This window comes from Atta cephalotes (genome assembly GCF_000143395.1).
Source record: "Atta cephalotes unplaced genomic scaffold scaffold00021, whole genome shotgun sequence".
In the NCBI taxonomy this organism is placed as follows: domain Eukaryota; kingdom Metazoa; phylum Arthropoda; class Insecta; order Hymenoptera; family Formicidae; genus Atta; species Atta cephalotes.
The window spans coordinates 4030106-4041569 of record NW_012130085.1 but is presented as its reverse complement, the minus strand read 5'-3'; the positions used below and the strand labels follow the sequence as shown (position 1 = coordinate 4041569).

Here is an 11464-nt window from a genome sequence, read left to right as displayed (position 1 = left end):
TATATATATATATATATATATATATATATATACCTACATTTCGAATGAGTTGCTTGGTGTGACCGATACGTATAACCAAGTCTCGATAGAGAAAATACGCAAAGACATGACAACTATAGCGAGCAAGAAAGCCTCGAAATTAAAGCGATCGTTCTCTTTCAATTCTCTTGTAATTAATCATCATTTGATTATAATAGCTGCATAAAATATACGTTGTTGAATAAAATAGCAATATAAATCAAATAAATAATTAATATCAATTTCCACATAAATATTTTGTATATGAAATTTTAGCATTTTTTTTCCTTTTAATGGCTGCGTTCAGCTTTGTAACTGTTGTAAAATTCTTTAATAAGATTGATTTTGTCGTCAGTACCTTACGGGATTCAAATGTATAATAAGGTAATCATAAAAAAAAGAGAATATCTCGCAACAAAAAAGTGAGTTACATATGAGATACATGGTTTTTCATACTGTAAATTTTTTCGCATATTCTCTTCATTTTTTTCTAAATAATCTCAAACGAGAAAGATTAATCTTCCTCCATTTTTACTCATCGATTCTTTCAATTCGGTTCTAGTGGATTACGGATGCCAAAAGTTATAAGTCATTATAAAGCTTGCCGGACGGGAGATTAATTTCTCGAGTTGCTACTATTCCTCAGAGAATACTATCTTTCCTATTTGTATAGCCTGCGGACCTGAGCTACGAGAAATTCTTGCACGTCATGAATCGAGTGTTCTTTTTACCAATGATGATCAATTTTTTACCATCGCAGCTCTAAGCATCGCTAAGCAATCGTCAAAGACAACCCTTTTTTTTCTTTCTTCTTTTAGTCAAGTCGTTTACAGAAGCGCCCTGCCGGTCAACGGATGTCAGCGGCGGGATGACACTGCGGCTTTCGACGCGGTTGACATAGTTGCTGCATGGTTAGCTTTGAACGGGACTCTCCGTGTATAACGTGTCCGGGCTACCGCTCGAAGTACAGGAGCGATGGACTCTCTCGTCGAGGATATCTCCCGAGACTAGCGCACGTGTCCCGAAGTGGTACGCGAACGCTCAAACACTCCACTTTACGGAAGAAGTCAAGCGGGTCTCTCTCTTTCAAAAAATTTGTACGACAAATCTCGCGTCCTCGCGGCGACTCGCGTCCTTCTCGTTGGAAGAAAGAAAAAAGAAGGAAAAAAAAAATAAATAAAAATTCCGAACGACGTTCAATCACGCTACGTCAATACCGTAAGGCGAATGTCGTGTTTGCCTACGTACGTAGAAGTTTTGTGTACCGTGTCAAAATTTCATTCCATCGTGGACTTTTTCAAAAGTGGGTAATCAGAGATGAAAAAGCAAAAGTACGATTCAAAGTAGAGATATTAGATGTTTAATTATAAAAAGGTTTTACTTACTTGAGTAGTATCGAGACCATTCTGGTTTTGTCGCCTCCTACCACGTGGAGGTCTGGGGGTTGCCGCACCGGACAGATGGGTGCCCTGAGGGCTTCCCCCCCTGGCGTCGACCGCTGTGTTTGCTGCCAGGGTGGCCCCGTCGTTGTTTTCCGTGTACGTACCTAAATCCGCCGCCTCTCCACGGTCGCCACCACGTGGTCCTGTGCCCGTGGACACGTTCTCGCCCGACACCTCACCTGAAAACGAACACACACGAGGGGATATATCAAATTTCGATCCGCTTTTAAAAAGTATTAAGCGCGCGCGAGATCTTCGTCCCTATATGTAATACGCATCTTAGTCCGCTCGGTTTTATTAAGTTTTATGAAAGATTAAACCACATATTTCCAAGACACAAGATTCGATTTTAAGAAGCTATTAAGAGATTTCAAACGATCAGATGGTCATTTCAATGACCAGAACAATGACCCTGGTAGAGCACGCTCAACCCCAAATTTAGACTTTTGACAAGAAGATAAATTCGCCGTATTTCAACTACATTTGTGTCTCTTCAGGATGGCTCGAGTTTCGTAATAATGTGGCGCGGCGGTCCTCGCATCTTGCGTCGTAAAGCTTTCTGAACATCTCGCCGTGTAAACGGCGTCTTTCGACACAGAGGAAATTTAGAATGAAATACGTTAAGAGAAAGAGGGATAATCGTATAGGACACGATTGCACACGGTGGCAATGCTAACCATTCGCACGCGAGATTTACGCTCAATAAATGGCCTCCTGGCGCCATTATCTTCTTGATCAGAGACGCGTATCTATGGACGTAGAGACGAAAAACAGCGTAAAGATGCGGAGAACGAAGAAAACCAACGGGAGAATCGAGGAGGTCACTGTCCACTGCGACTACCTAACATATCCAATAAATTCTTGTCATCGTTAAACGCCTGGAATTTTATGGAGGTAGTAACTCGTCCGTACCGCCGAATTTACCGGCTGATACGATCGGCCGCGATTAATGCAGCGATGATGCCAGCAACGGTGTCAGCAACGGTGCCAGGAAAAGATACGAGAACTTTGTATTTCTTTTCTTTTGCTCTTTTTGCGCGATATTTTACACCGATATTTTCATTCCAACAAATCTTCCTTGAGTGCGATTATAATTTCATGTGGCGTTTCGTCATATCAACAATTATCCGTGACAAATATTTCTTAGATTTCTCAATTAAATATTATTAACCATTTTCCATAGTAAAGTATAAGAGATTCTCAGTTAATTGATTCGCGCTTGTCAGATTTTTCAAAAAAAAGATATCCACAATGACAGAAAACAAGTGTGTATTAATCGTACCTGTACACAAATATTCTCGTAATAAAATCGACAACATCGGAAATACACAAATGGATACTGCGATTATTTTTATAATGCGTCAAGTTAGCTCCTCCAACAGACTCCTCAGCTTGGTTACTATCTCGGATTATATTCTACAATCCGGTTGTAGAAACGGCTTCGCGGCGTCGAGCGGAATACGGAGGGTAGCGATCGTAAAAGCCACTTCTATGACACTCACTGCCAAATGTCTTCATTATTTCGAGTTAAAATATTTACAGCTGCTCATAAAAATTCCATTAAGCAATGTTTGCTAGTAGGAAAACCATCGCCCTCCAAGAAGTGAGGCTTCGAAGATGCTTTCGACGCACCTCGTCATAAATGACATCCAAATATAGTTATAAAATTGGAAAGTATGCGGGCAACAAACATTATGTACGCATCGTGACGAATTCGTCATTAACAAGAACGATATAACGGTACATTAGACGACACATTCGACGGAAGGTTTTTGGAATATATAACTTAATCAATTTTAAATTAATTTCCATGAACATCATTGGCTGGAATGATTTGTGGACTGCTAAAGATTTTATACCCTATTAATTACACAGTAAAACGGAGGGAATGTAAAATACATTCGATGAAAATTATAACTACAATTTAACTTTATTAAGTTGTTGAAATCATAACGTACCAGAGAAATATAAATCTCGAATTTCTTGAATATAAATTCCTGTTTAACAGGAATAAGAAGTATAAGAAGAATATATTGACTATTATTTATCTCTTGGCGGATTCTATAATCATCGCGTTTCCGCGTAACAAAATTTTTTTTCACATTTTCTCACGATTTTTTTTTGCGAGTTGGCGGTAGCGCTTCGATGCACAAACATCGTAACTTCAGGAACTTCCAAAGCAGGGAGTCATTGTTTAAAGATCATCCGCGTCTTGTTGTCTAACTTTGGCTTAACGATATTTACATAGTGGTGCAAAAATGATATGCAGCTGCACTCGTGGGATTAGTTAAGATTCGAACTGAGAGATAGAAATATACAGAAGAGTGTCTCTTCAGTTTTGCACAATTTTGTCACAAGAAAATACAAATATGTTATAAAACAATATAATAAAGTTAAACAACGGAATGAGATTTTCTGTAAAAATCTGATAAGGAGATGGCCAAATAATGTTATACAGATTTAGCTTAACTTTAAATATTTTATACTTACTCCGCCCCCACAAATTTATGAGCAAGTGGTACGATATATTACGCAATATTTATGAGAAGTATTTATGAGAAAAGAAAACAGATAAAATTAATGAATTTTGGCTTAAATCATTTTATTTTTTTCTTATACCTTCTTGCGAGTCAAACATTAATTGAATTGTTAAATTTTCAAATGCGAATTTAAAAGAGAAATTATAAGAAATTATGAAGAGATTATAAGGAATTTTGAAAAGAATTTGAATTAATATTTTTTTCAGTAATATATTGCTAAATATATTATTGCACTACATTTATCGTTTAAAAATATTACAGCTGAATAGTTTGCAATAAATAATATTCCCTGGAAAAGTCTGTCTGAAGATTTCGTTGCGTGCAAACGAGGGATGTTAACAGCAGCGAAATACCTATGGAATACTAAGAGCTACGTAAAGTCCGAGTGTGAAATATCGTAACGACGTGTTAAAACGAACTAATGTGCAGCGCACGTATCTCCCATGACACACCCGCTTCGTAAAGTCCGCGCTTCGAAGTTGCATTCGCCAATGCAACGAAGATGCGACGCTTAAATCGCGACATTTTGACGTCAAGGACAAAGCGATCAATTTATAAACTAAAAAAATAACAGACAAAATTCAAAACTTCTTTTCTCTTCTATTTCTCACGTCAGTATTTTTAGTTCAATTGCGATGTTATACATTTGGCAGAAAACAGAAAGTATAACGTGGAAAAGTGCGTGGGAAAGAAAGCGATGACAACCCGCTGCCGCACAAAAACAGTAGCTCGCTTCTTGATCTCATCCGATATATCACGTATCTTGAGATACGCGTGTAATTTACCGGTTTTAGTAAAGCTGCTTGGATAACTATTTCGTTCCTGGGCGAGACAGGTTTCCACGAGAAAGAAAGCCATCGGAAGACATTGAGATGGAACACCAGGAACTTATAGTAATCGCGTACAGCATAGTCATAAATTATCCAACGCGACCATGACTAAAATGAATTGACCTTCGAGGTCGCGTACGAAGTGCCGTCGCGTCGAGAATAAAACCGGCGGCCTCTCCATTGGACCGCTGTTAATTATTCCGGTGTTAAGACTTTAAGAAATTTCACCGAGCTGGGAATTTTTCCACGATCTCGCGGACGAGATTAGAAGCGGACCGGGCAAGTTGCGTAATATATCACACGATATAGAAATCGATCCAGCATCTATCTCCGGCAATAGGACGCTTCCGCGCGACGCATTGTTCAAGGAATGACCTAAAGGAATGACCTAATTCATCAGCGTAAGTTCTTATACACTGTGAATTAACATATTTAATTGAAAAGTCGAGATACGAGCGGAAAAACACTGACTAGCAATAGTGTACTAAACTACATTGATAAAATTTAACGGACATTAAATTGTTTTTTGGTGTCTCGACATATTATTGATCAAATATGGTAAAAATTGTCATTTGTGAAGAGCATTACATTACGCTCCATTACACAGATAATAGATCTGTTTTTTATTGCTGCACTCTGAACCGGTGCAATAAGTTGAAGTGATACAAATGTATATTTATTTCACTTCAACTTATTGCACTGTGTGTACCAGTTCAGAAAGTGCAACAATAAAAAACAGAAAACACGTAATATTTCAGAGAGAAAGAATTTAGTAAGTACTGCATCCGCTACTCAAAGTCGATGCTATTCAACTTTCCCCTTCATGCTCTTTTCCTTTTATAATATTACCTACCATAACAACGATAGATCGAGTCTCACGAGTTTTCGATCCACTGAAAGCCGGATGCGGGCGCATACACGGCGTTTCTTCCGCTCACAGCCTAGCTGGCCTCAGCAAGGCTGGCCCACCAGGCTCACCAGGCCCCACCAGGCCCATTACCCACATTCACTGCGCTCGTGCTGAAGCGAAGCGAGTGGGTCTTCGTGTGTGCATATATGCGTGAAGTATACGTGTGTACGCACGTCGTACGGACGCGTACGTCCGCATCCGGGGTCGGCCCGACGCTTAATGAACGATCAAACCCGGTTCTACGCGTCGCGCGGCGCGTAGCCCATCATTACGAACTACTGCAGCGAGGAACCTCGCCATTCCTTTTTGTCCTCTCCATTTTCATATGCCTGACTTTTTCCCCGCGACCTCGCATAGCTGCTGAATGAAAGATGATTCTATTTTTCCGCCACGTGCGCGAATCATCTCCGGGATCTTGGCAATCCTGCTGAGTCAAGCGAATTCAATAGTACCGCGAACGATCTCATCTCGTTTGCGAAATGAAAAAAAACGCTGGAAATTTTCTTTTCTTAATGAAATATGTATTGTGCATTCAATGGAAACATGTCGTAGCTCTGAATAATTACAATTTTGTAATGAGAATTGCAAAATTATAATTATTAAGTATTTTTAATCTTTGATTAAAGAAACTAGACATAATAACATTACCGCGCAATTCACTTCTCCAATAATTAAATTAATCAATTCAATCAAATAATTTATCTCCTTTGACAAAAATTTATGTTAATAATATAAAATTATTTCAGAAGAAATGATAATCAGTTATCGTTCTGAAAAGCATGCAAAGATCATAACGTACGTAACATATTATACATTATCGTCATCATTAATTATTACTAGTTTATCGCAATGCTTTATTATCTAATTTATAGCTCATAATAGATAATTGTTACGATGATTGTAATTGACTTCAACGACCTTTAAAGATTGTAAGTGACAAAAGTTCAAAAGAAATCAAAATTACCAAAGCGATACACCGCCGCGGTTTAATATTGACTTTTGCTGGATTAAATTTTTTTACATTCGCTGAAAGTTGTGTGTAACTAGACCAAGAGTTACATAAGATAATTTAAGTTATATAATAGTCACTTCGAAGCAAGTAACTGTTAATGAAAAACTCTTGGAGCAACTCTTTTTTCTTTCACATTATAAAAAAATAAATAAAAAAAAGTTATATTACATCATGTCTCATCAAAAATGAAATAATTTTCTAAAAATAAAATAATAAATTTATCAGGTAGATCTAGTTGAGAAAATAAAGCGCACACGAATACCTTTAAAAAGTATCATATCATATAAAATCGCTATCTTTCATTGTATTAAGATGGTCCTCCATAACTCCTACATATACTACGACAAGGATAATACTTGCCGTCCATGACGACCTTTAAAGGCCGGATCGACGCGGCGAAGAGAGCGCGAGAGAGCGAGAAGAGGCAGGAAGAGATTACTGTCGTGGCGTTAACACGATCAACGCCGTCAGCAACCACGCGGTCGTTGCTGGATCTCCTCTCGGCCGCTGTAAACCCACCGTAAGTTATGCGCGACCGGGAGGGCCGTCTTGCGCGCCATTAAAGCGGGTTATGCCCATTTCAAGTGGAAAATCATAAGCACCGCAAATACGCCGTCATTACTGCAGACGCGCGCTGCGAGCTCGCCACTTACTTTGTAATCATGACTAATGCATAATGTAGTAGCGACCGTGCCGCACACGCTTCTCACTCTCATCTATGCACGCGACTCCGTGTGCACGCGTGCGTATATACACCTACGCGTACGCGATCTCGTCGGCTCGGCAGTTACGCGAGCAGGGTGTCTCTTGGATACCAAGATGGGGCGATGGCACCCTCCATGAAAAGCGAAAAGTATTTAAAGGGAAAGAACGTGCTTGCCACGACGCTATCACGCGGAATTGGATCTTGCGATATGATATGAACCAAGGACGGAAACGTAATCGTTACGTGACACACATAAAATTCCAACGTTAAGCCATTTGGCGATGACCGAGGACGATCGTCGAGGACATTGCCAATTCATTGCTGAATTTGATTTCTGTGCGTTGCACATATGCGTGTCTTAATTAAACATAAGGAAGAAATTACTGTAAGGTCAGGTGCATATAAAGTAACCCCTAAATTATCAATATCTATATTATTGCACAAATATTAGTGATCATCTGAAGGCTATACTGAGTCTACTAGTTATAAATTGTTTAAAGAAGACATTATTAATATTGTAGAAAAAATAATAATATAATAGAAAATAATAATATAATATCTAGTGACCGATTAAGAATCGTATAAAAGATAGAAGATCTCTTATTGTAGTGATGTAAGAAAGAGAACTTTTCCTCTCGTTCGTCGAGTCTGTCCATCGATAACGGCCGCGGCTTCTAGTGAAACCATGTCTTTGTCCCTTCGATGCGTAACCTTGGTCGTGCAGAGAATGGTCGAAACAGCTGTTTCAAGTGGGAGGCCTCTCGCGAAACACAATGGCGTTCACGTGAGGCGCAAGCGTTTATTAGCCGACGCGGCTGGGGGGGGAACGAGAGGACGTAGCGATTTATAACCAGCAACATAAGTAGCAGCGGCATCAGCAACGGCCAAGAGACGGCAATAGCTGGACTCACCATAGTGTGGCCCGAAGGTCGCGTGACGTCGATACGATTGCGTCTTATTAGGAGTCACCGTGTGTTCGACTTTACGTAGGAACGCGATGCTTGTGCGCCGACGCATTCCTGCAACTAATTAGCTCCAGTTGTATTTGTCGGAACATTTGCGTGCAGCGCTTCTCTCTGGAGAAAAGATCCATACGCTTTTTAGACTCTTCTTCATCTTCTCTCATCTAATTGCGCGTTTTCACTTTTATTACGCTACGTTGTACACTTTAGTGTGATTTATAAATCCAATTTCCTCTCAGCATCTCGTCATTCTAAGCCTTCCTGCCATTTCTTTTTCCTTCTATTTTTTTCAGAAGAAATCCGCTTGAAAAATAATGGATATTAGATTTATGTAAAATATTTTCTTGTTCCGTATATATAGACGGAAATAAAATTTTCAACAGCTGCAGCTAATCATTGTTTGTTGAAAGTATATAAGTATATAATTAGCAAAAGAATTTATCACGAGTCACAAATTTTTGTGACTCGTGTAACGTTTACAGCTAGAATTAAAATTGGTTTAAAATCTAATATCCATACATTAGAATTGAAATTTGACTATCACAAATTCTTCCTGCTTTAATCTTTTTTTTGTATATAAGCATGCCTAAATTATATTTCACGTGGAACAGTGAAAAACGGTGTTTTCTTTAATAACTTCCTGGCAGGGAACTAGTATTTATACATATATACGTCATTTCTATTTGTCGATGCGTGCAAACGTTTATTTCACAACCAGAAAATTTTCAATACGATTTCCACGGAGAGTCACGTACACGCACGTATTACGCTGTACCTTTTATCTCCTGTTTTTACGATCCACCTATACGTTTCCCCCTTCTTGTCTCCCTTAATGCACAGTGCACAGTCTTTTATGGTCGCTCGTCAAGACATCGCGACGTGGTGACACTGTACGTCCGTCAGGATCGCGCACCTGCAAGGAGGTCAGGTTGCGCGACATTACACTCGGCCGCGAAAGCCTCTATTGAGAGGATGGCAGATGGATATACGCTAACATTAATTTATATGCGTAGAGTAATATTTCTTCAAACTACTATTTTCATATTAGATAATTCTCAACTTGGATTCATAAGTGTAACTTTTTTAACTTTTTTACGTAAACAATTGAAATCCTCATAATTTCCTTACATTTTATACTATACATATATTCGATGATTTGAAAAGGACAGATGTTAATTTATGAGATCGCGACTCATTAATCTTTTTTTTAAGGTTTATATCATTAAATTTTATGTTAATAAAAAATTTCGTTTTACGAATCATTAAAAAATATCAAGAGTATGTATAGAGAGAGGGGAGGACTTGATGCTTCCTCGCAATTCCCTGAATTTCTAGCTGGTTCTCGCGTTCCCTTCGAAGTCAGAGCATCCGACGAGGACCCAGAGACTTGGGGTACAAGAAGAAGATATTCTTCCTGCGGTTCGCCGCTTGTTCCGCCGGTGGCAACGACGGCGAGCGGTGACCTCCGTACCCCATGGGAGCAAGAAAGACAGAAGCACCTGAGAAGAGAGCACACACCGAGAAAGGGGCGAGAAGGACAAGAGAAGAAAGAAGAGAAAGAGAGAAGGAGTAAAGGTGCGTTCCTGCGTGACGTAGCTTTCGCAGGCCATCACGCATATGTTACCCTCCGCGAGGGACACGTACGCGCTTACAATACGATCCGCGGGGTCATTCCACCGAGTCCTCTCGAACACCTCTTCAGCTTCACCGTCACCGCCATCGTCCCCGTTGTTACGAACTTTGTTTCACGTTCCTCATTCGCTATTTTCTCAATTGGCGTCCTCTCGAAAGCCATGTTTTTCCTAAATTGCACCCGCGTGCACATCTTTAAATCTTGAAAAATATTGTCCTTTTTTCTTTTACAATTTTATTAAAATTGTAAAATTGGGCGTAACTCTCGTGTAATTTTCGTCGAACAGAGAACGAACGATGCTTCGACATGACGAACCAAATAGAAATAGAATAGATTTTCATAAGGCTTTGTGATTTTCTCTTCTCTCTTCAAAAAAAATAACATAAATAAACTTCGGAAATAAATCTTTAGTGTAAATGTATGCTGTTTCATACATAAAAAAATGAAAATATTCTTACATGCAAAGAAAAGTGCTTAGTTTTTCTCTTGCAACGAGAAGAATGCTTACATGATAAATTGAATTTACATGTCCAATAACATGATGCAAATCTTCCATTGCATCGAGTCGTACGTCTTGGCACCGTTTCTCTTCATAGCTCTCTGTCTTTTTTCTTCCCCGGTACGTTTAACAAGAGAGCGAAGCAGGTTGCGGGCGGATGACAAACAAAGAGCACCGTGACCTCGTCGCCTTGTGCGTGAGGTGCGATTAGCGCCAACGACTCTCTCGCGCGTGCGAGCGAGCAAGCGAGTCGTCGGGTCGGTCGCAAAAGATGTGGGAGGAAGGCAAAGAAAAGGAAGCACGCGCTGATGAAGAAAAGATAGACGAAGGAAGAAAGAAGTCGGGTACGTAAGCCGACCAAAGGTCGAGTGCTGACCACGAGTCATCTCGGTTGCGACAACTCGCGCTGTTGTTAACTTTTGCGTGTCACGCTTCCAACCTCGCTACGTTCTACAAAATGTAAACGTATCTTCCACGTGAAAATTCGAATTTTTCAAGAAAGACTGTCTAGGAATGTAGAAAGAATATTGCAAGAATACACACAAAACGGAAAGATATTAACACACACACACACACACACACACACACACACACACACACACACACACACAACAATATTTTTAATAATCTATATTAATGTCTTGGATTTATTTCCGAGAATCGATTAAAATCGCTAAAGATATAAACGAACATTTTTAAAAGGCAAACAGGATAGGTCGCGCGCAGATGAAACACAAGACAACTACGTGCGCGATGAGCGATTAGTGTTAGATCTCACCTGCGAAGTCACCGAGAAGGTCAGAGCGTGACGATAGAAGAACAAGAAAAGAAGCAATGGACTGGAAGCAGGTACTTTACTCGATCAAAGATCGAGTCTCGCGTATAACTTGCCGTGGCATCGATAAACGAGTT

At 39.6% G+C, this 11464-nt stretch overlaps 1 protein-coding gene across 1 annotated transcript in view; it reads right to left on the bottom strand.

The window, feature by feature from the left end:
• The window catches only part of LOC105619407 (probable serine/threonine-protein kinase DDB_G0267686), a 104412-nt gene that overhangs the window by 55229 nt on the left and 37719 nt on the right, over window positions 1-11464 (bottom strand). The window contains exon 2 of the mRNA XM_012200927.1: window positions 1404-1639. Coding sequence (XP_012056317.1) covers window positions 1404-1639 — 236 coding nt within the window. The remainder of the gene's footprint in view (window positions 1-1403; window positions 1640-11464) is intronic.